This window comes from Dreissena polymorpha, chromosome 15, assembly GCF_020536995.1.
Source record: "Dreissena polymorpha isolate Duluth1 chromosome 15, UMN_Dpol_1.0, whole genome shotgun sequence".
Lineage (NCBI taxonomy): Eukaryota > Metazoa > Mollusca > Bivalvia > Myida > Dreissenidae > Dreissena > Dreissena polymorpha.
The window spans coordinates 62,678,646-62,704,005 of record NC_068369.1 but is presented as its reverse complement, the minus strand read 5'-3'; the positions used below and the strand labels follow the sequence as shown (position 1 = coordinate 62,704,005).

Below are 25,360 nucleotides of genomic sequence, written 5' to 3'. Positions count from 1 at the left end.
TTCTACAATCCTGAACAAATGCAGCAACTATGTTAACCCTTTTGCACTCAGAGGCCCAGTTTGACTCTTTTTTAGATACTTAGAAAATCAAACTAAATTAAAAAGATTTTTTAACAGATTCAAGTTTAAGAGACTTCATTTCAAATGCTACAAGATACTGATAAGCATCAAACAGAACAACACCTGAAGGCTGTTCTGCTTTTATGGCCATTTCTCAGCGGAAAAGGGTTAAGCCAACAACAGTAGCTATAAATACCCCTACCTGGAGCCAAAATGGTGTAGTGAAGTTGTATACATAGACGTAGATGGTGACATTTTCGTTAGAACCAAAGTCGTAATCTTTGTGTTCAAACTTGGCTCTGTATACCCTGCACTGGTATCCTGAGGTAAGAACTTGCTCTTGAGGTCGCGACCCTGAAAAGTCAGAATATACCGGTACATGTGTGGACCAATCTGCAAATGTTAATATGCTGGTATATTTTTACTTCATGTTAGGTTACTTTAGTTGTAATGCTAGGTTTTGCTAACATATGTCTGTGCCTTATCCTAGTTATTTCTGTTTCTCATCCTCATGAGTCATGCTAGGCTATTTGCAGTCCTTTTATCCAGGTAATATCTGCTTTTTATGTTGCTTATTTCTATTCCTTTGTTATTCTTTTTCTATAACTGTTTCTTTGGTAAATCTCCTTTAAAAACATTAATAATGTTTTCTAATTATATGTACAGTCAAGTTACCATTACCGGATCAGTAGCGTAATTAAGTTGTTCTGGTGAAAAGCAATAAATGTTTTGAGACTTCTTTTACAACAGTTTGATTAAATATTAATTTTGCTTACTGATTCAGCACATAGTCTTATTTTTAAACGCAGGCAAAATGTATTTGTGACACCTTTTTTTTCGCCGCATAATTCATGCATTAACGGATCAGTTGTAGCTTTAACGGATCAGGCGACTGAAACCACTCAGGGGGACATCTAACACGCTATTTAAACTATCGAAACATGTAATGTGTTGTTTACAATGACCAAGTTAAATTGCTAGTTATAAATTTTATTCTTTTTTTGGTATTAATTGTTTTCTATATGTCATATTGTATCCACAATTTACGCATGGTGTTCTTGTGTGAATTATCTGTTGAAAATCCTTAAAAGATCGAAAAGATATGGGCATCTTATAAACCATGTAAATTGTTTGAATCATATCTAATCATCGATATTGAACATGGAACATACATAAAACATTAAGACTGAGATCATTTATTGAAAGAATCAACAAGATTTGCATATATTTTAATATAATATATTACATGACTTTGAATCAATACTTATATTATCACACTTGATCCGTTATTGCCCTAATTCTTCATTTCACTAAGGTAAAATCTTAAACACATATCAAACTGAAATGGACTTTTGCAGGCAGAAAGACTACTAAATGGCCTTTAAATTAATGCGTAAACTTCTTACTTTCCAACAGAGTTATAGCATGTGGCCGTGAAAAATGTTCAACCTCGATTTGGAAGTGAGACGGAAGTCAACAAAGTCGTATATACATCTCAGCAAAACATACCGAAATGTTTGACCAAGAGTAGCTCTGATTATGACTCAATCAATGCGTTTTAAAGAACAGGACTTGAAGATGCTGTGTGCAAAATATAATCTAAAAATGTCAACTGTTTATCACGATACACAGTATTGAGCATCAAAGTGATCCGCTATGGGTAATGATCCGGTAATGGTAACTTGACTGTATAATTTATTGAATCTCATTTTAAACCTGATTTCAGATTATTTCCATTCCTACTTTAAGATAACTTTTTAGCACATTTGAAAAACATGATTTTTTTTTCAATTATACTGAAAATCTTGCGTTAGAAGAAAGATGAAAGCTAATCAATTGATTGCAATCCTAAAGGCATTTGAGCCATGCATTGGGAAAACTGGGGTTAATGCATGTAAGACATTTTTTGTATAAAGGACCTGTGTGGACTGCTAATCTGGGACAGACCCTTAAACACTTGTATAAAGGACTTGTGTGGACTGCTAATCTGGGACAGACCCTTAAACACTTGTATAAAGGACCTGTGTGGACTGCTAATCTGGGACAGACCCTAAAACACTTGTATAAAGGACCTGTGTGGACCGCTAATCTGGGACAGACCCTTAAACACTTGTATAAAGGATTTGTGTGGACTGCTAATCTGGTACAGACCCTAAAACACTTGTATAAAGGACTTGTGTGGACTGCTCATCTGGGATGGCCCCTTAAACACTTGTATAAAGGACTTGTGTGGACTGCTAATCTGGAACAGACCCTAAAACACTTGTATAAAGGACCCGTGTGGACTGCTAATTTGGAATGGCCCCTTAAACACTTGTATAAAGGACCTGTGTGGACTGCTAATCTGAGACAGCCCCTTAAACACTTGTATAAAGGACCTGTGTGGAGTGCTAATCTGGGATGGCCCCTTAAACACTTGTATAAAGGACCTGTGTGGACTGCTAATCTGGGACAGACCTTTAAACACTTGTATAAAGGACCTGCGTGGACTGCTAATCTGGGATGGCCCCTTAAACACTTGTATAAAGGACTTGTGTGGACTGCTAATTTGAGACAGCCCCTTTAACACTTATATAAAGGACCTGTGTGGACTGCTAATCTGGGATCCCCTTAAACACCTGTATAAAGGACCTGTGTGGACTGCTAATCTGGGATCCCCTTAAACACTTGTATAAAGGACCTGTGTGGACTGCTAATCTGGGACAGACCCTAAAACACTTGTATAAAGGACCTGTGTGGACTACTAATCTGGAATGGCCCCTTAAACACTTGTATAAAAGACCTGTGTGGACTGCTAATCTGGGACAGCCCCTTCAACACTTGTATAAAGGACCTGTGTGGACTGCTAATCTGGGATCCCCTTAAACACTTGTATAAAGGACTTGTGTGGACTGCTAATCAGAGAAAGACCCTTAAACACTTGTATAAAGGACCTGTGTGGACTGCTTATCTGGGATGGCCCCTTAAACACTTGTATATAGGACTTGTGTGGACTGCTTATCTGGGACAGCTCCTTAAACACTTGTATAAAGGACCTGTGTGGACTGCTAATCTGGGACAGACCCTTAAACACTTGTTTAAAGGACCTGTGTGGACTGCTAATCTGGGACAGACCCTTAAACACTTGTATAAAGGACCTGTGTGGACTGCTAATCTGGGACAGACCCTTAAACACTTGTATAAAGGACCTGTGTGGACTGCTAATCTGGGACAGACCCTTAAACACTTGTATAAAGGACCTGTGTGGACTGCTAATCTGGGATGGCCCCTTAAACACTTGTATAAAGGACCTGTGTGGACTGCTTATCTGGGACAGACCCTTAAACACTTGTATAAAGGACCTGTGTGGACTGCTTATCTGGGATGGCCCCTTAAACACTTGTATAAAGGACCTGTGTGGACTGCTAATCTGGGACAGAGCCTTAAACACTTGTATAAAGGACCTATGTGGACTGCTAATCTGGGACAGACCCTTAAACACTTGTATAAAGGACTTGTGTGGACTGCTAATCTGGGATGGCCCCTTAAACACTTGTATAAAGGACTTGTGTGGACTGCTTATCAGGGACAGCCCCTTAAACACTTGTATAAAGGACCTGTGTGGACCGCTAATCTGGGACAGACCCTTAAAAACTTGTATAAAGGACCTGTGTGGACTGCTTATCTGGGATGGCCCCTTAAACACTTGTATAAAGAACCCGTGTGGACTGCTAATCTGGGACAGCCCCTTAAACACTTGTATAAAGGACCTGTGTGGACTGCTAATCTGGGATGGCCCCTTAAACACTTGTATAAAGGACTTGTGTGGACTGCTTATCTGGGACAGACCCTTAAACACTTGTATAAAGGACCTGTGTGGACTGCTAATCTGGGATGGCCCCTTAAACACTTGTATAAAGGACTTGTGTGGACTGCTTATCTGGGACAGACCCTTAAACACTTGTATGAAGGACCTGTGTGGACTGTTAATCTGGGACAGCCCCTTAAACACTTGTATAAAGGACTTGTGTGGACTGCTCATCTGGGATGGCCCCTTAAACACTTGTATAAAGGACCTGTGTGGACTGCTAATCTGGGACAGCCCATTAAACACTTGTATAAAGGACCTGTGTGGACTGCTAATCTGGGATCCCCTTAAACACTTGTATAAAGGACTTGTGTGGACTGCTAATCTGGGACAGACCCTTAAACACTTGTATAAAGGACCTGTGTGGACTGCTAATTTGGAATGGCCCCTTAAACACTTGTATAAAGGACCTGTGTGGACTGCTAATCTGGGACAGACCCTTAAACACTTGTATAAAGGACTTGTGTGGACTGCTTATCTGGGACAGCCCCTTAAACACTTGTATAAAGGACTTGTGTGGACTGCTAATCTGGGATGGCCTCTTAAACACTTGTATAAAGGACCTGTGTGGACTGCTAATCTGGGATGGCCCCTTAAACACTTGTATAAAGGACTTGTGTGGACTGCTAATCTGGGACAGACCCTTAAACACTTGTATAAAGGACTTGTGTGGACTGCTAATCTGGGATGGCCTCTTAAACACTTGTATAAAGGACCTGTGTGGACTGCTTATCTGGGACAGCCCCTTAATCACTTGTATAAACGATTTGTGTGGACTGCTAATCTGGGATGGCCTCTTAAATAAATTAATCCAATTTAGTTTTGATCTTTTATACTGTAAAATGTACACATGATGCACATTTAAAGGCAGCACTTACTTGATGTATATGTGATGTTTATCAAGGCTTCCTCTGAGGAACAATTGAGGGTGAAATCCACATCCCGGTCGCTCTGCAAACAAATAAGCTGTGTTCTGAGAAAACTGGGCTTAATGCATGTGCGTAAAGGGTCGTCCCAGTTTAGCCTGTGCAGTCCGAACAGGCTAATCAGGGACGACACTTTCCGCTTTAATGGTATTTTTCGTTTAAAGGAAGTCCCTTTTTTACCGAAAATCTAGTTTAAGCGGAAAGTGTCGACTGCACAGGCTAATACGGGACGACACTTTACGCATATGCATTATGCCCAGTTTTCTCAGAACAAGACACAAATATGTGTCAGGGACTAGAACAACTCCAATCATTTCGCAATCAACTTCATATGGTTTCCAATAGCTGTATCAAAATGTACTTGCAAATACAATGTAGCAATACAATCAAATATTGTATCATACTTAAAGACTAAACTATGGAATGGTTAAATACAGATGTATCCACCAAAACGATTTATGAAATAAAAATAAATCAGGAATGTATGGACAAAAACAATTTTTTAGTAAGAAATTTCAGCTTTGCCAATTTTTTCAAGATAATGAACAAAAATTTAGCAGATCTTACACAATAGCGAAAATATACATGTTCATAGCTTTACCTATCATCGATAAAAACAAGTATAGATGTGTACATCATAAACGATATTAAACATTAAACACTTATTATTTATTTATATCTATACACACTAAAGCAGTTCTCCTCTGCCCAAGACAAATAGATTTGACGTCAAAGCATTATGGTAATTCAATCATTAAATCATCATAGCTAATATGAATCCCAATTTATTTTGTATTCAAAGGGAGGATGAGCAATATGAGCCTTGCCCTTGGTAGACAGGGTTTAATGTATGTGCATAAAGTGTCATCCAAGATTAGCCTGTGCAGTCTGCACAGGCTCATCAGGGACAACACTTCACGCTTTAACTGCATTTTTAAGTTCAAGGAAGCCTCTTGTACACGAAAATCCAGTATAAGAGGAAAGTGTTGTCCCTTATTAGCCTGTGGAAACTGCACAGGCTAATCTGGGATGACACTTTATGCACATACATTAAGCTGAGTTTTCCAAGAACGCTGCTTGTATTTATTTCTGAAAGCACTACACTTACAGCCTGGGGGATGTTCATGAAGTTGATTCCCTTGTAGTATAAGTCCTCATTCTTGGACAGGTTGAATGTGAACTGGTAGTCTGTCTTCAGGTTGTCTGGAAACATACGAGAATCATGTGTTACAATCATACATTAATCTGTAGCAATAATAATAGCTATGTATGGAAAACAGGAATATAAAGGGCAAGGTATGAGAAAATGCCATAATAAGGACAATGTATGGAAAACAGAGATTTTAATGAGATTGTATGGAAAACAGGGATACTAAGGACAGTGATTTTACTTTAAAATTGTATGTTAAATTGGATTTGTTTAATCCTCCAATAGTTAAATAATATATATGCAAGCACATATGAAAATAACACGCAGATTGATAAGACATACCATCACCATTAATGAACAATTCATAAAGGTTGTCTGTTTTCAGGTTATCTTGCAATGAATGCAAATTATGTGTCTGAATCGTGCATGGAAACCAGGATAATAAAGACAATGTACAGACAACTGGGATACAAAGGGCAATGTATGGAAAACAGGGAAACTAAGGGCAATGTATGGAAAACAGGGAATCTAAGGACGATGTATGGTAAACAGGGATATTAAGGACAATGTATGGACAACAGGGATGCTAAGGACAATCTATGGACAACAGGAATACTGAGGACAATGTATGAACAACGGGAATTGGGGAAATAATGTTGTTGTTGTTTTGCTAAAAAATGCTTCAAAATTGTGACTAAAAGTGTGTCCAGTATTATATTTACTAAGGTTGAACTTATATGGATGGAAGATAAACAAAATATTGAGATTTTTTTTTCTTAGCAAACCTTCCATTGGGAATTTTTAGCTCCCATTTGGGTAAAATATATACTTTTTTCAATTGGATGAAAAAAAACACTGGATAATGTTTGGACAACAGGCTAACTAATGACAATGTATGGACAACAGGGATACTAATGACAATGTAAGGACAACAGGGATTCCAAGGACAATGTATGAACAACAGGGTGACTAAGGACAATATATGGACAACAGGGATTCCAAGGACAATGTATGAACAACAGGGTGACTAAGGACAATATATGGAAAACAGGGGATACTAAGGGCAATGCATCGACACCTAGGATACTAAGGACAATGTATGGACATACGGGTGACTAAGGACAATGTATGGACAACAGGGTGACTATGACAATGAATGGACAACAGGGATACTAAGAACAATATATGGACAACAGGGATTCTAAGGATAATGTATGAACAACAGGGTGACTAAGGACAATATATGGAAAACAGTGGATACTAAGGACAATCAATGAATCAACAACAGGGATACTTAGGACAATGTAAGGACATAAGGGTGACTAAGGAAAATGTATGGACAACAAGGATACTTAGGACAATGTATGGACAACAGGGATACTAAGGGCAATGTATGGACAACAAAAATGCTAAGAACAATGGATGGACAATAGGGACACTAAGGACAATATATGGACAACAGGGATTGTAAGAACAATTCATGGACAACAGGGAGAGATAAGAAAATGTATGGAAAATTAAAGCTATTTGCAAAATTTTATAATAATAAACATAACTTTGTCTGGATTAAACATCTGTCTTCAATCAAATTTATGTCTCTATATTCAAATTGAATTTATGACAAACCACAACTTTCTAATGCCATGCCTTTTCAATATGAAACCATTCCATTTGGAGCTTTAGTTATGGCTTATAAGAAAGAAAGAAAATGTTTTATGGGCAAGTGGGAATGTTGTAGTAATTTAGACTTATGCTTAAACTGGGGTATTACTTACAATAGCAAGTTTTTCCATTGTTTGGATCTCCAAAGTAGTTATTCTCTTCATCACATCTGGAACAATCAAAATAATACATTTAAACATTTGCGAGGCGTGTCTTAGTATCTGAGCTAGAAGACAGTATGTTCTGTTAAATATACTGGTCTTTGAGGTAAAGATACAAAATCTATCCAAAAAATCTCATACCATATCACATACCGCTTGGACAATTTTATCGTATAAATCTGTAAGTATGCAATTTGAGTAAAACAAGTCAAACACACTTTTGTTAATAAGCATCTTTTTCATACTTTATGATTCCAAAATTTAGCAACTTCTAAAATGAAAAAATCTTCCATAAATTTTATACAATTCAGGAATGGTCAAAGGAAAATTGGATATATTCAACGAAGTAATCACATAATGCAGCCAAAGGCAAAAAAAGACCATAAGTTTGAACATCTAAAACATAAAAGAGACTTACACTGGAAAAATGGGGCTTAATGCATGTACAAGCTAATCAAGGAGATACTTTTCGCTTTATCAAATTTTTCGTTTAAATGAAGCGTCTTTTTAGCAAAAATCCAATTTAAGCAGAAAGTGTCGCCCCTAATAAGCCTGTGTGGACTGCACAGACTTATCTGGGATGAGACATTAAGCACATGCATAAAGTCCAGTTTTCCCATAGCGATGCTCAAATATTCGAAGAGATTACTCACACTGTACAGTTTGTTCCCTTGACCCCACGGGTACGACAGTAGCAAGCCCCGGTCTCATGGCTACACTTATCAGCCTGACCATTGCAATTACACACTGGACAAACAGAGAGATACGCATTAGTAGAATAAATTATTTATGTCTTGTTCTGTGAAAATTGGGCAAATGCATGTGCGTAAAGTGTCTCCCAGAATAGCCTGTGCAGTCCACACAGGCTGATCAGGGACGACACTTTCCGCATTAATGGTATTTGTTGTTTAAAGGAAATCCCTTTTTACCGAAAATCTAGTTTAAGTGGAAAGTGTCGTCCGGACTGCACAGGCTAATCTGGGACTACACTTTATGCACATGCATAATGCCCAGTTTTCTCAGAACAAGACACATTTAGTAGTGCAGTCATGGATAAATAGCAGACTGTATACATGCCCAGACTGGGAATCAAGTGTAAAGAATGATGACTGAGTGTAACAAAGTGAAACAAAACTATCAATTGTAAAAAGGTATTTTATGCAATATGTGGGTTCCTGATGTTGTAAACATAGTATTATTGTACACTATTAGTGTAATCCTTAATTAAATATCATCATAAGTATAACAAGAGATTGCCAAGCAATATTGTCCCCTACCGGTGAAACTCCACCATAGTCAGTAAATAATTTTTATTTATTTTATTTTTAATATATATTTGTTGCCATAGCAACCAGAATTCTTGATGTAGGAACAAAATGAAATGACGTGCATACTCTCCATATTGCCATCTATCCATGTTTCAAGTTTCATGAAAAAATATGAAGAACTTTTAAAGTTATTGCAGGATCCAGAAAAGTGTGACTGACAGACTGACACACGGAGCGCAAGCCATAAGTCCCCTCCGGTTTCACCGGTAGGGGACAATAAAGAGAACATAACTATGCTATTGAACTGACCCTTTATTTATTGTAAATAGCACATTTAATATACTTAAGCAATTACATGGATGCCCAAATAAAAATTAACATTGTGACTGCCATCTACCTGAACATTTGCCTCCATTTCTTGGGTTTCCATAGTAACCTTCAATGCATCTCTCACACTGTTTGCCCATGGTTAGGTTCTGGCATGCATCACAGACATTTGACACGTTCGTACAGGAACTGTGACCATTACACTGGCACACTGCAAGTACAGTTTAAACATGTTTATTAGAACACAACAACATAAAATACAAATGTGTCTTGATCTGGGAAAATGGGGCTTAATGCATAAGCTTAATGTGGCATCAAAGATTTGCCTGCACAGATTGCAAAAAAAAGTATTTTTCTTTTAAAGGAAGTCTTTTCGAAACAAAAATCCAGTCTAGGCTGAGAGAGTTGTCTCTGATTTTCCTGCGCAGACTGTACTTGGAAAACAGGGTTTAATGCATGGTTGAAAATGGCTGTCCCAGATTAGCCTGTGCAGTCTGCCTTCCCTTAGCGGGACTGAAACATATTTCTTCCAAACCGACATGGTTTCCAATAAAATAAACATCAATTTTTGTCTTTCAGAACTAATGCCTTTCAATCACACATTATTTTGAAAACTTATTGCTGAACAACAGGCTTTTATACTTAATACTTTTCTCCTTCTTTACCCTATTCATACTTACGAGGACAATCCACAAAGTGCCACCTCAAAGCTGGGCACATCCCGGTGTCCACCTCATATTCACCGGTGCCATTGTTCAAGGTCATGGGGCCCACGTATGACCCTTGCATACACCGCCCCAGCCCCGTGTTGCTCTCATCATTACACCAGCCACATGCAGGGTTGTTCTTGCACTCGTCACAGGTTGCTAGGTCTGAACACTTTGTGGCTGTGAATGTAGGACATGATTCTAAAATATCGCAACGAGTGGAATTCTGTACAAGAGTCTTTCATTGTCTTGTTAAGCCATGAAATGATGTTATAGTGCACAAATTGTATTTATTTTTTTAGGGTGACATTTCATATTCATGTACTTGTTCATGCATGTTTATTGTTTGTACTATTTAATTATTGTCTCATCAGAGCTGTTGACATCATGATGTCCCTCATACATCAACAATTTTTAAACTTCTAGCCTGGATCATTATTTTTTTTACCCTTTTAATAATATTCCTACAAAAAGTTTTAAGTGTAGTGCCTTTGGAATCAAGTAACATTGCACTGAAGATGATAAAGGTGGGCAGGGCTAAAATTGTGTTGAGCAATCAGATATTACAGAAAAAGTGCAGAGTTGATTTGTGAAATCAGTCTGTGTCTTTATATCAATGTGTTAAATAAAAAATATCAGACAGGTGAAATGTAGTTGTTGTCATGAAAGTTGCATTATTATATATGTATGTTACTTCCAAAGAAGGTAAATAAGTTTTTCTGACCAGAAACTGAGCAAACATATCTCACATTACATCCACATTAAGACAACATAAATCAAGATTTTAAATACAATTTTAAATATTTAATATGGCAATACAACAACACTTGAAACTTACACAACAAATCCCTAATGGATTATTAACAGAAACACATGTTATTTTATGTAAAACAGTGTGCTGGGGCAGTGGTTTATAACCAAGGGTATGTCCCAAGGGTAAATAATCTAACATCGTCAAAGCTACTCTCACATCGAGCAGAAAAAACAACAACACCCCATAATAAGGGAAAGGGGGGGGGGGGTTTAGTGCATGAGTGTAAAGTGTCGTTCAAGATCAGCCTGTGCAATTCACACAGGCTCATCAGTGTGTTGACTACACAGGCTGATTAAGGACAACACTTTACCCACATGCATTAAGCCCCATTTTTCTAGAGCCCCGTTCACACACAATCTGACAAACAAGAAGGCTTACAAGAGCACTTGGGTTGGTTGGTGACCCACTCCTGGCACTGGCCATACAGGAATGAGGCCACATAGGAGTTGGTCTCCACGCATCGCTCTTGGGAGCTGCACCACATGCACATGGACTTCGTGCAGTTCTCACACGACGTGTGTGTTTGGCACGGCGCGTCACACACTGACCCAGGCTCCTTTTCCAACTCTAAAAAAATTGAGACGCATTTGCAAACATTTTTAGTGCTGTTTCTAACATTAAAATTAAAACACATTTGCAAACATTTTTAGTGCTGGTTCTTACATTAATATTGAAACGCATTTGCAAACATTTTTAGTGCTGTTCCTTTTTTTACATTTAACCGTAAATGTGCTGCGTAAAAACGCGCTGATATTATGTATCATATGATATTTGTTTGATTGCATGTGTCACTGTCTGAAAATATTTATTAATGAAAAATATTAAGCACATACTTGGCTCTTATTACTCCAAAAGCTAAAAGTAGTACAGATTTTAGGAAAATACTCTTCAACTGGATATGCAAATATATTGCAGATTCATGTTAGTAAACAAAAGAATGTTCAAAATCAGTTTGCTCTATTCCGGAAGGCGCAAACTTTGTTGTCGGTTCTCACAAGTTCAAGCAATTTGGTTTGGACTGTATTAACAATTTTATCTCGGCTGGATTCTACTCACAGTCTTGAAGCATTGAGCAGCATTTTTAACATGGATTCTTTTATTCTACATCACTTGCTTCAACGGCTTTTATATACATATTTTTACAAATGTGTCCATAGGATTAAGGTACACACTCCACAATAAAACACAATGAGAAATGCCTATAATTTTGAACCATGTGTAATCAACTATTTCAGTATAAACTCTAAAATGTTCCTCTAAGTGCTTTGTGAAATCCAGCCCTAGGACTGTTGCTCTTATCTATAGACCAAAATAATCAAACTAAACATGTTTTTAAAACTGATAGGAAAAGAATGATTCCATTTGACATGTAAATGTTAAACTTCATAGAGCTTACTTAAACCATTTACAACAGTGAAAAGCAGCATAATTGTAAATATCAAAAGAAATTTGCATTTCTCCTTTAACAGAATTGCAGCATCATTATCATCTCAATATTAAATTGAGTTAATTATTGAAGATAAACAAGCAGTGCAGGCACACTAAACAAACACTGACAAGTTGTTGAGTGGAAAGCAAATGTATTGTCATAGAAAATGTCTATGAAATGTAAAGCAAATACATTAGCTCCATGCTCAAACATGAACTTTTACGAGTTTAAATAATAAAAGTAAACAAACCTGCACTGCTTGAAACTTTTTTAAAGAAATTGGTTAGTTCATGAACCCCATCTGCAAAAAGAAAATTATTTGTAAAGTCATGGTCCCTATACAACCCACACTTCTTAATAATTAAGACTAAAAATAAAGAATGTTCTTATCATTATAACGTTCTTAGTGCTAAATTGTTGAATGTAACCGGACTTCTACCACCGCTATAACAGATTTATACATTTAGAAAATGTATTATTGAAATCAGCAACATTTGTTAACGGTAGATGTGTAAAACCTGAAGCATGTTTCATGGGTCTATGTCTGTTTTTGATTCTCCACTCTTGGTTTAATACATTGTGGCTCAGTCTAGAAGAATTCTGTAGGTGTGCACTAATTCATTGCAGGCAGTATTTCGAAAGAGGTCAATGTTACTGGTAAATACGTTTTCCAAATTGCAATAAACAATTCTCACCAATCGTTGAACAAAATATTTGCATATAAACTGCAGTTTTATTCTTTCCCAAATACAGTCATTTTCACAAAATAGGAACAAAAGTCTTGTTAATATATAGGAATTCATGGTAAGCCATATTTGAAGACTGTTTTCAAACAATTAATATAAAAAATATTGCATGGAAAAGGAATACCAACTTTTATTTACATCGTCCTATAACAAAAAATTTGAGCCCCATGCTTGGTGATTCAATGCTTATCCTCAGATTTGATAGTATACAAAAGCAAAAAAGCAAAAGCTTTCATATTAATTAGCTCTCCTTCTTCAAAGAATTGTGTTTCTTATTTTCCTCACAAGTATAGCTTGACAACACGGACCTGACCCTTGTGAACTCCTTTAGCATAAATTATACACTTGAATCTTCAAATTCATATGCATTCAGGCATTTTATGCAGGCTGTGCAAGAGTTTAGTGAGGTAATAACAGTGCATAAAGTGAGTTGAGCTTCAAATGACTAACATCCCTTCCATTACGGAATAAAATGTACCCAGTATTCAGAGTACCGTAACAGTATTTTTATATATTCATGCCTAAAGATTAGTGCCATATTAATGTATTGATATCATTATCATTTGTGTCAATTTATTTTGTTGCATGTGACAAGTCATCTTGATATAATGATCATTTGTAAACTTAAATTTCAAATTAATACAACAAGATATATGCGCTCAACACTAAATTGCTCACACAAACACACACACACACAATTTTAATTTATGACACTGCATTATACAAAGGTCATTCACTTGACAACATCAAAAAACAAATAAGGTATTAGTGTGCAACTTTTGTATATGCTGTCAGTTTTAATTTCATATCTTTGAAATACTGAAATAAATATTTACGGATTTTTACCACTTAATTCCCTGAAGGTGCATTTCTTCTCCTGCTTATTCCATGAGCAGCCCTCAGCCTCCTGGCAGGCCAAGCAGTTTTGTAACAACCCACACATGTTATTGTACTTGCCAAGACACATGCTGGAATTGGTGACTTCATACTGTAAAGTGAAGTGACTAAGGAGTAATTGAATCAATGTGCTTGTAAATCTTTAAGTGTGAAAACTTGAAAAATGTTACAGAATTGATACACAAAAGACTAATTGAATTATCATTAAGGATTTTCATCCTCTGAAAAATAACAATGTGGGCATTCGCTAGTGTGTTCAATAGTATGTCAACAGCAAAACAATGTTGTTTATTGACACTGACAAATCATGATCATGTAGAAATAAAGTTGATTCTAGCATGATGAGATAAATAAATATGGTTTAAAAATGAGAGCTTTATTTACTACTTGGCTTAAGATTGAAACTTTGTTTAAAGCCACAAAAACAGTCAAAATCAACGACTATTAATTAAAATATTTTGTAAATAAAGTTAACCCATTAACAAGAGATGTGTTTGTCAGAAACACAATGCGCCGCTTTGAAGCAATATATTTTACCTTTGACCTTGAAGGATGACTTTGACCTTTCACCACTCAAAATGTGCAGCTCCATGAGAAACACATGCATGCCAAATATCAAGTTGCTATCTTTAATATTGCAAAAGTAATGACCAAGGTTAAAGTTTTGTGACACATAAAATGACAGACAGACAGGCCAAAAACAATATACCCCCGATCATTCGATCCGGGGGCATAAAAAACAGTGTTCCTTAAGTTACAGCACTAGCCAAAATTTCTCCGTTAGATGTGGTCTGGTAACATAGATTTAACAAGATACAAAATGCTCGTTTTTATTTTTTTTGTCACAATATATTCTAATTCATGTGAATTTCCCTCAACGTATCCAAACATTTATGAGCAAACGTGAGATTGGCTTCGGGCAGACTAGGAAGCACGACTTAGTTCTGATGAGCTGCATATCATAGTGAATATGGTATCAGGCTAGCAACAGGAAGGTAAAGGGTCCCCACTGCGGGAGCATTCCTAAGATCTAAACAAAAGCTTGTCACAGTAGTGCCAAGTCCCCGCCGAAATGTGTTTGCGTGTATGACAACATTTGTTTTAGAGAGTAGAATAATATTTGTAAAACATGGCACAAGTGTCATCTATTTATATTTCAAGGATCAATTAGTTATATAGTGTAGGAGTTATGCTGTAGAGAATAAAATATATGGAAATGAAAGAAAGGGAGATAAAGACGACTATAAACAGTTACTGTTTCTGATCACTGTATTTTTCCTTAAACTCATCTGTTCATTTTACAGTGAACAATTCAGAGTTCAAATTAAAATATTTTTGTAAAATTAGATAAAGGGAGATATTACAATTTGACAAGCTAAAATATTTACTATGAAATTAAATTAAATATAATCTAAAATTATAAATAAATAAAATAAAAATAAAGGGAGATAATTCAAAAACTACATCCGAAAGAGTTATGGTTCATGTTTACTGCACTTCTTCTACTTGCCATCTGTTTATATCTCAAGTTTTAAGAAAATCCCTTCAGTAGATTTAGAGTTATGCTCCGGACAAAATTTTACTTTGAAATTATATAAAGGGAGATAATTCAAAAACTAAGGTAGATAGAGTTATGGTTCTTGGTCACTGCACTTCTCCTAGCTGCCATATAAACAAGTAAATCCATTGAATTGATTTGGAGTTATGCTCTGGACAAAGTTTCAGACAAAAGGACGGACGCACAGACCGACAGACGGATGGGACCAATTACTATATCCCCTCCGAAAAATATTTTGGCGGGGATAATAAAGACACCAAATACTGATACAACATGCACTAAAAAGTGTCTTAATAAGCCTTAGGCTTTCAATTCCATTGAGCTAAAATAAATAGCTTTTAACCCTTTCCTGCTCAGACCCAAAGTGGAATGGCTATATTCAACCAGCATACAACCAGAACAGCCTGCGAGTAACTTGCAGTCTGCTCAGGTCTAACGCTGTTTGCTGCTAATCAGTATTTTAAGGTTGGAAATGAAACCTTTAAAACTTGAATCTTGCAGGAAAAGTCTGTAATTAATTTGATTATTGTAAGGGACTTAAACACGTCAAAATGTGTATCTGAGGGGTAGAGCGTTAACTAAATCCATTCATATTCTAGCCGTACCTGAGAATCAGCGGAACATATTGTAGTACAGTTATTGGAGCACCACTTGCATCCGTACTCAGATGATAGGCACGACCCACAGGAACCACGATTGTGAAAGCAAAACTCTTCAGCGCCTGCAACAAATGTACATTTGTACTATGCTCTGAGAGAACCGGGCTAAATGAATGTGCACTAAGTGTCGTCGCAGATTAGCATTAGATGTGACAATGGTTGTATTTCCTTAGCTATGACAATGGTTGTATTTTTCTGAGCTATCACAATGGTAAACATTCTAGCAGACCTGAAAATGTGTTAATAAGGCTTACTTACATAAAAAAATAATGTTCAATAAGAAATTCAGATACATCAATGCAATAATCTCAAATTTACAATTTAGATCAGAAAAAGTAAAAGGGTGTTGCTGCATATGCCATGAAAATAGCAATCTCCTAATTATTGCTATAAAACATGACAATGCAATAAATGAGCTAGAAGAGTCAATGGGGACACCTTCACTGTTACATACCTTTGTTTGGTACGCACAGTCCCTCACGATAATTAGTTCCCCTCAATATGGTCTCTCGGTCCTTCTTATCTGCAAATTCAGTTCCGTTCCACGCGCACACACAGACACGGCCAGGCATGTCAGGAACACACTGGGTACTATTGGTTGGAGTACAGTCCGCTAAACAAGCATGTGCACAGATCTTGTCAGTATAAACAGCACAAGTAAGACTGGCTGTACCATAGAGCATCGACACAGGATGACGGAAAGGCTCAAGTAAGCAAAATGCTTTATATGTGCAGCCCACTGGGTACATAAGGCTTAATGCATGTAAGTAGTGTTTTCCCAGTTAAGCCTATGCAGGCTTCACAGGCTAATTGAGAACAACAATTTTCCCCTCAAACTTAGAAGAGACTCCGTTCCAACAAAAGATACAATAATAGCAGAAAGTATTGTCCCTGATTTGAGTTTGAGTTTTAAAAGGTAGGCAATTTACACCATTTGGTAAAATAAGGACAAAAAGGGATTAGTTTCCAAGCTTAGGGATTAACAAGCAGTCATTTTTATCTGTACATTAAAATGTATGATACGTGTTAATGAAGATGATATAAACCAGCTGATGGAGAATGCTTTTGAACAATGAAGCACACTTATAATGTCTAATAATAATTATTCAAAAACAGTACATGTAGCGAATTGCATTTGAATCAAACATCATCACAATAAATATGCAATTAACCATACCATAGCAGAGACATACTAATTAAATATCTGAGCATTGTTAGTTACTCTGTTAGTAACTGATGGTGTATACACCCTCAGTTATTTCATGCCATAAGAGAGCGAGTATGGTATAAAAGTACTGAAGGTGTGTATCCCATACACCATCAGTTACTGTGTAACCATTATATCTCAATCGACTACTCGATAACTCGGGGTGTATGGACATTACTGGGGTGTATGGACAATACATCAAGGGCACGTGACCGCTCTAAGCCAATCAGATAAGGTCATATTTGTAGGAGGTGAGATATTGATATATGCATTCAGTGTATTTGTTTAAAAATGTAGTTTTTCAGTCATATCATAAAACTGTACCATGTGCCTTCTTATTTCAATGTCACATGTTACCTTTTTGCACCAAGGGGGCGATATGTACTCGCAAAGACTGCAGTCTATATGACAAATAATCAGGTAAATAGGACCTTTAATACAAACCCTGTGAACTAAAAATACTTCTGAACAAGTTTACACCAAAGAGATTTTAAATCCAGGTAAATAGAGGTTATTAGGACAAGACCCTAAGATAACACCATACCTGGGTGGTACTCCATTACATCGTTCCGCATGACCCCATCAAAGCCTCCAAACACCAACATTTTGTTCTCTCCTGTAGAACTGAAATACAGGAAGGTAAACATACAGGTTTTAGGATGGCAAAACAAATAATACAAATTTGAAATAAGGTCAGCATAATATTTCTAAATAGATTTGCAATTAGTTTGGTACTCCACCTCATTAGAGTTGGCAACTAGGTTTGCCCAACATTTCATTTAGGTTTTCAAGTAGATCTGCACACTTTAAACTGTTTTGCAAGCATAACGTTGCACAATTATAAGTTTGCACATACATTTGCAATTAGGTCGGCATACCATGTTATACAGGTTTTCATTCAGGTTTTACACAGGTTTTCAATCAGGTTTGGCACATTATATACAGGTTTGCACTTTTGTTGGTACAACATGTTTTATAGGTTTAAAATCAGGTTTGGCACATTATATACAGTCTTTGCAATATGGTCGGTACACTTCACAATACATGTGTGCAATTAGGTCAGCACATTTCATACAGGTTTGCAATAAGTTCAACATATTCATACAATTTTTCAATTAGGTTAATATATTCATACAGCATTGCAATTTGGTCAGCATATTTCATACACGTCTGCAATTAGGTCAGCACATTTCATACAGGTTTGCAATTAGGTCAGCTTATTTCATACAGGTTTCCAATTAGGTCAGCATCTTTCATACACGTTTGCAATTAGGTCAGCAAATTTCATACAGGTTTTCAATTAGGTCAGCACATTTCATACAGATTTGCAATTAGTTCAGCACATTAAATACGTGTTTGCAATTGGTCAGCACAGTATTTCATATGTTTGCATTTTAGGTTATCACATTTCATATGTAGATTTTCAACTAGGACAGAATATTTAATACAGGTTTGCAAAAGTGAAGTCAGAAGGGAGGAAAATATTGTCAACTGATTTTGGAAAACCAGATGCGCATAACAGGATGATAAACCTCCTAAAACTGACTTAAAAATATAGACAAATAAACATATTTGGGCTGTGCTCTGTGAAAATGGGGTTTAATGCATGTGCGTAGAGTCTCGTCCCAGATTAGCCTGTGCACTCCACACTGGCTAATCAGGGACTTCACTTTCTGCTTTAACTGGATTTTTGCTAAGAAGAGACTTTCTGTAAATGAAAAATACCATAAAAGCATAAAGAGTCGTCCCTTATTAGCTTGTATAAAGTGTCATCCCTGATTAGCCTGCATAAAGTGTCGTCCCTTATTAGCCTGTATAAAGTGTCGTCCCTGATGAGCCTGTATAAAGTGTTGTCCCTTATTAGCCTGTATAAAGTGTTGTCCCTGATGAGCCTGTATAAAGTGTAGTCCCTTATTAGCCTGTATAAAGTGTTGTCCCTTATTAGCCTGTATAAAGTGTTGTCCCTGATCAGCCTGTATAAAGTGTCGTCCCTGATGAGCCTGTATAAAGTGTCGTCCCTTATAAGCCTGTATAAAGTGTCGTCCCTGATGAGCCTGTATAAAGTGTCCTCCCTTATTAGCCTGTATAAAGTGTCGTCCCTTATTAGCCTGTATAAAGTGTCGTCTCTGATGAGCCTGTATAAAGTGTCGTCCCTTATTAGCCTCTATAAAGTGTCGTCCATGATGAGCCTGTATAAAGTGTCATCCCTTATTAGCCTGTATAAAGTGTTGTCCCTTATTAGCCTGTATAAAGTGTCGTCCCTGATGAGCCTGTATAAAGTGTCGTCCCTTATTAGCCTGTATAAAGTGTCATCCCTTATTAGCCTGTATAAAGTGTCGTCCCTTATAAGCCTGTATAAAGTGTCGTCCCTGATAAGCCTGTATAAAGTGTCGTCCCTGATAAGCTTGTATAAAGTGTCGTCCCTGATGAGCCTGTATAAAGTGTCGTCCCTGATGAGCCTGTATAAAATGTCGTCCCTGATGAGCCTGTATAAAGTGTCGTCCCTGATGAGCCTGTATAAAGTGTCGTCCCTTATTAGCCTGTATAAAGTGTCGTTCCTTATTAGCCTGTATAAAGTGTCGTCCCTGATGAGCCTGTATAAAGTGTCGTCCCTGATGAGCCTGTATAAAGTGTCGTCCCTGATGAGCCTGTATAAAGTGTTGTCCCTGATTAGCCTGTATAAAGTGTCGTCCCTGATGAGCCTGTATAAAGTGTCGTCCCTGATGAGCCTGTATAAAGTGTCCTCCCTGATGAGCCTGTATAAAGTGTCGTCCCTGATGAGCCTGTATAAAGTGTCGTCCCTTATTAGCCTGTATAAAGTGTCGTTCCTTATTAGCCTGTATAAAGTGTCGTCCCTGATGAGCCTGTATAAAGTGTCGTCCCTGATGAGCCTGTATAAAGTGTCGTCCCTGATGAGCCTGTATAAAGTGTTGTCCCTGATTAGCCTGTATAAAGTGTCGTCCCTTATTAGCCTGTATAAAGTGTCGTTCCTTATTAGCCTGTATAAAGTGTCGTCCCTGATGAGCCTGTATAAAGTGTAGTCCCTTATTAGCCTGTATAAAGTGTCGTCCCTTATTAGCCTGTATAAAGTGTTGTCCCTGATGAGCCTGTATAAAGTGTCGTCCCTAATGAGCCTGTATAAAGTGTCGTCCCTTATAAGTCTGTATAAAGTGTCGTCCCTGATGAGCCTGTATAAAGTGTCCTCCCTTATTAGCCTGTATAAAGTGTCGTCCCTTATTAGCCTGTATAAAGTGTCGTCTCTGATGAGCCTGTATAAAGTGTCGTCCCTTATTAGCCTGTATAAAGTGTCGTTCATGATGAGCCTGTATAAATTGTCATCCCTTATTAGCCTGTATAAAGTGTTGTCCCTTATTAGCCTGTATAAAGTGTCGTCCCTGATGAGCCTGTATAAAGTGTCGTCCCTTATTAGCCTGTATAAAGTGTCGTCCCTTATTAGCCTGTATAAAGTGTCGTCCCTTATTAGCCTGTATAAAGTGTCGTCCCTGATAAGCCTGTATAAAGTGTCGTCCCTGATGAGCTTGTATAAAGTGTCGTCCCTGATGAGCCTGTATAAAGTGTCGTCCCTGATGAGCCTGTATAAAGTGTCATCCCTGATGAGCCTGTATAAAGTGTCGTCCCTGATGAGCCTGTATAAAGTGTCGTCCCTTATTAGCCTGTATAAAGTGTCGTTCCTTATTAGCCTGTATAAAGTGTCGTCCCTGATGAGCCTGTATAAAGTGTCGTCCCTGATGAGCCTGTATAAAGTGTCGTCCCTGATGAGCCTGTATAAAGTGTTGTCCCTGATTAGCCTGTATAAAGTGTCGTCCCTGATGAGCCTGTATAAAGTGTCGTCCCTGATGAGCCTGTATAAAGTGTCGTCCCTGATGAGCCTGTATAAAGTGTTGTCCCTGATTAGCCTGTACGGACTGCAAAGGCTTATCTTGGACAACACTTTGCGCACATGCATTAAAGCCCTTTTTTTTACAGAGCACAGCCCATTTTAAAGTTCTAACCGTATGCCAACTTACTCAGTATAAGCCTGTGCAACATGGCCATATCTCACAGCATTTGGTAACAAATCCACTGTTGTCAGGTACTTCCATGAATTGCATTCTGACAAAAACAATATATGCAAATGGTAAACAAAGATATCATCAATATCAAGTGCAGTTTGTTAAATAAGAATTGAAACTGTGAACAGTATATTAATTAGGAATTGATCATTCATATAGTTACTAATGGCTATTTGTATTCTCACACAAATTCTTAAAAACAGAAGTGAAAATCTATATAATTAATAAAGTAAATTAAGATGTGTAATTAAAAGAGAAGAATGTCTTTTTCAGGCAATCTTAAAACTCTCACTTATCCATATCAGGCAAATTAAAAAGTATGCTCTATTCCCAGTAATAAGCAAGTTTTTTTTATTTTATTTTGTTCTCACAGTTTAGTCAGTCCACCATTTCAACTTGTCTGCCCCTTTCCAGCCACTTACTGGGGTCATACTGCCCCTTTCCAGCCACTTACTGGGGTCATACTGCCCCTTTCCAGCCACTTACTGGGGTCATACTGCCCCTTTCCAGCCACTTACTGGGGTCATACTGCCCCTTTCCAGCCACTTACTGGGGTCATACTGCCCCTTTCCAGCCACTTACTGGGGTCATACTGCCCCTTTCCAGCCACTTACTGGGGTCATACTGCCCCTTTCCAGCCACTTACTGGGGTCATATGCCAGAAAGTCTGGTGAGTAACACTTGGCTCCATAGCTGATGGAGGTATCATTGTGAGTGTTCCCGCCAAACACAAGCATTATCTCCCCTAGAAACACGGCTGAGTGGAGATAGCGGGGTGAACCACTGCCAGCATGGATCCTCCTAAAAATAAATGATTTATTTCTTTTATTTTTAACTGTCTTGGCATAAAAGTTTATTTTCGAATCTTTCAAGGTCATTACCAAGCACTGGTATTAAATCTTTCCCACTCAGAAATACATAATGACATATATGTAGTGCCTTAGAAAATCTTAAAGTGTTAAAGGCATAAATATCCAAATTAAAGATACTGATAAGCAGCAAACAGCATAAAACCTGAACAAACTGCGAATTACTCACAGGCTAACCTGGTTTCATGCTGTTTGCATATAGCAATTTTACTTTGCTTCTGAGCGTAAGAAGGGTGCACATGAGCAATCATGTTCTCTGTTACATTGGATTAACTTTGTGTTTTTATATGTGTTTATTTCTTGGAAATCAATATTTTCCATTCTATAAGTATTTTTTATTTAAAAGAAGTCTCTTCTTAGAAAAAATTCAGTATACCGGGAATATGTTGTCCCTGATAAGCCTGTGGGTTCTGCACAGGCTAATCTGCATTTGCCCGGTTTTTTCAGATCAAAGGTCAAATGAAATATTCATTGATACCACCTACCAATTGCCTGTGGAAGGATTTGAAGACAGCAGACGGGATGAACGTAAAATACAATATGTCTTGAGACCACTTACCAAACGCTTGTCGAAGGGTTGAAAGAGAGCAATTTGTCTGTCAGAGAGTACTGAGTGGTCGAGTCGCCCGAGATGTAGCCGCCGTACACAAATATCTGGCCCAGGTGGGCATTGTACACGCTGCTGGCTCCATACCCACCCTTGACCTGGGCACCAGTCGTGGCTACGGTAACCAGACTACGATCTGAGGAGGCTGAAATCAGGGGAGATAAATATAAGGAGGGTGGAATCTTTTTTAAAGAGTTTTGTTACCTTCCTTTCATGTATTAGTATCTGTATTGCCTTTTCAATCATATGCAAATTAAAAGAATGATTAGTCTACAACAAGGGTAGTCCTTTCCAACTTTTAAGTTTCTGATTACAAGGTATACATGTTAAGCAATTAAGTAATTTTCCAAAACATACTTGGTCGGCATAACATTTCATATATCAAAATGACTAAAAAGTTAACTAGTAAAAAATCTTTAAAATTGAATTTTTGCATTTTGCAAATTTTCCTTAAAAAAGAGATGATAAAATCTAGACCGTATTTTCACTTAAATAATAAAAGACAATACTTACTAAAATATTATATTTCTCTTTACAAAGGCTTGCTACCTACCTAAATCCATGACGTGAACCCTGTTCATGTAGCCATAGACAGGACTATGACCAAAAATGATGTACATTTTGGAGCCCACCAGTACGCAGGAGTGACCCGCTACTGCCCTGCTAACATTGTAGTCGGACGGAGACCAGGTATTAAGAGTGACATCATATGTCCACAGTAAACTCTCAATTTGCCTTTGGGATACACCACCAAATATATAGATCTTTTTCTGGAAATATCACATTAGAAAGGAGATTAACCCTTTGCATGCTGGGAAATTTGTCGTCTGCTAAAATGTTGTCTGCTGAATTTCTAAAATTAGCATTCTCTTCGATTTTTTTTCAAATGATACTATCAGAATAGCAAACAGTTTGGATTCTGATAAGACGCCACATTTTGTGGCGTCTCATCTGGATCCAAACTGTTTGCAAAGGCCTTCAAAATTTGGTTCCAGCACTGAACGAGTTAATCAAATAGTCGATATCTAATAAAAGACAAGAAAGTATTGATGAAGCAAAGAAATCAATACAATAAAATATTTGATATAATGATACCGCTTCACACCGTTTTGTAAAGACATATTTAAAAGGTACTAGTAATATACCTTGCACAATACAATTAGATAAGCCTTTTTCTTTGAAAACTGGCCTTAATGCATGTGTGTAAAGTGTCGTCAAAGATTAGCCTGTGCAGTCCACACTTCCGCCTTAACTGGATTTTCTATAATCAACTTTCTTTAACTATTACAGTGCTGGAACCGAATTTTACAGTGCTGGAACCGAAATGCTAATTTTAGAAATTCAGCAGACAACATTTTAGCAGACAACAAATTTCCCAGCATGCAAAGGGTTAAACAAAACATGCCATAAAAGTGGAAAAAATCGTCCCAGATAAGCCCCTGCAGGCTGCACAGGCTAACCTGGAATTACACTTTACACACTTGCTTTAAGCTCAGTTTTCCCAGAACAAGGCTTATATGATCGAAGAACAGTTCTTACCTCATAGTGAACCATGCAATGGCCATACAGGTACTTGGGGATGTCTTGGAGCAGTGATAATGATAATGTTCTCCATTCATGAGAGGTAATGTTATATCTGTAAGAACAGAGAAGTAAGAATGAGTCTGTTATAAAATTAACACTTAAACTCATTGTTTTCATACAAAGATAAAACTTCATTAGCAATGCTGTTTAGACAAATATTTAAGTTGAATTGCGTGTCAAATACCCACTATAATGGAAATGCTTTGTTATTACATTTAGTTTAATGTTTTATTTTTTTTACTAATGTAATTACAGACTGAATCTATTCATCCTTTAGAAAATTTCATTTACTGGGGCCATAAATTGACTGTTTTATGGCTGTGAACCCATTTTTGTCCACATGTGCTTTTATGTTCTTTTATGTTTCTTGCTTTAAATAATGACCTTGTGATGAAACTTAAATTGAAAATCGTCCAAATCTGGCAGCTAGATTTTCCCTATGTTTATTTTATATACACTTTTAGCAGTTTTTTTTATTCCACTAAAAACAATCCTCTAACACTCACGCCACTAAGAAGTGGACAGCCTCTCCGAAAGCGTATCCGCCGCTGATCACAAGCTCGTCTCCTACCACCACGCTGGCGGCTGAGGCACGACCCTGGGGCGGCGTGCGCGTAACATGACGGATCCAGTACTCCGAACTGGCAGCTATACTGCAGTCTGAACCTGGCAAGTCATCAACACATTTTACACACTGTTACCACAGATTGTTAACCCTTTACCACTTAGATATGTATTTTGACGTATTTGTAGTCCAATAGAAAGTTAAATTCAATTAAAGGCATTTCTTACTAGATCCAGGTTGTCAA

At 37.3% G+C, this 25,360-nt stretch overlaps 1 protein-coding gene across 4 annotated transcripts in view; it reads right to left on the bottom strand.

Moving 5' to 3' along the window:
• The window catches only part of LOC127860429 (attractin-like protein 1), a 67,565-nt gene that overhangs the window by 20,357 nt on the left and 21,848 nt on the right, over positions 1 to 25,360 (bottom strand). For 3 of the 4 annotated variants that reach the window (XR_008039792.1, XM_052398503.1, XM_052398504.1), the window contains exons 5-23: positions 25,058 to 25,217; positions 24,507 to 24,603; positions 23,521 to 23,737; positions 22,920 to 23,112; positions 22,138 to 22,292; positions 21,447 to 21,531; positions 17,963 to 18,042; positions 16,666 to 16,824; positions 16,158 to 16,273; positions 13,944 to 14,085; positions 12,602 to 12,652; positions 11,301 to 11,489; positions 10,082 to 10,288; positions 9,472 to 9,612; positions 8,460 to 8,553; positions 7,759 to 7,814; positions 5,942 to 6,036; positions 4,786 to 4,858; positions 263 to 414 (exon numbers count right to left, since the gene is read on the bottom strand). Coding sequence is in view for 3 of the 4 variants with exons in the window: in XM_052398503.1 (XP_052254463.1) it covers positions 263 to 414; positions 4,786 to 4,858; positions 5,942 to 6,036; positions 7,759 to 7,814; positions 8,460 to 8,553; positions 9,472 to 9,612; positions 10,082 to 10,288; positions 11,301 to 11,489; positions 12,602 to 12,652; positions 13,944 to 14,085; positions 16,158 to 16,273; positions 16,666 to 16,824; positions 17,963 to 18,042; positions 21,447 to 21,531; positions 22,138 to 22,292; positions 22,920 to 23,112; positions 23,521 to 23,737; positions 24,507 to 24,603; positions 25,058 to 25,217 (2,462 nt within the window). In the remaining variant the exon portion in view is untranslated. The remainder of the gene's footprint in view (positions 1 to 262; positions 415 to 4,785; positions 4,859 to 5,941; positions 6,037 to 7,758; positions 7,815 to 8,459; positions 8,554 to 9,471; positions 9,613 to 10,081; positions 10,289 to 11,300; positions 11,490 to 12,601; positions 12,653 to 13,943; positions 14,086 to 16,157; positions 16,274 to 16,665; positions 16,825 to 17,962; positions 18,043 to 21,446; positions 21,532 to 22,137; positions 22,293 to 22,919; positions 23,113 to 23,520; positions 23,738 to 24,506; positions 24,604 to 25,057; positions 25,218 to 25,360) is intronic. The other variant, XM_052398505.1, reaches the window with a different exon arrangement.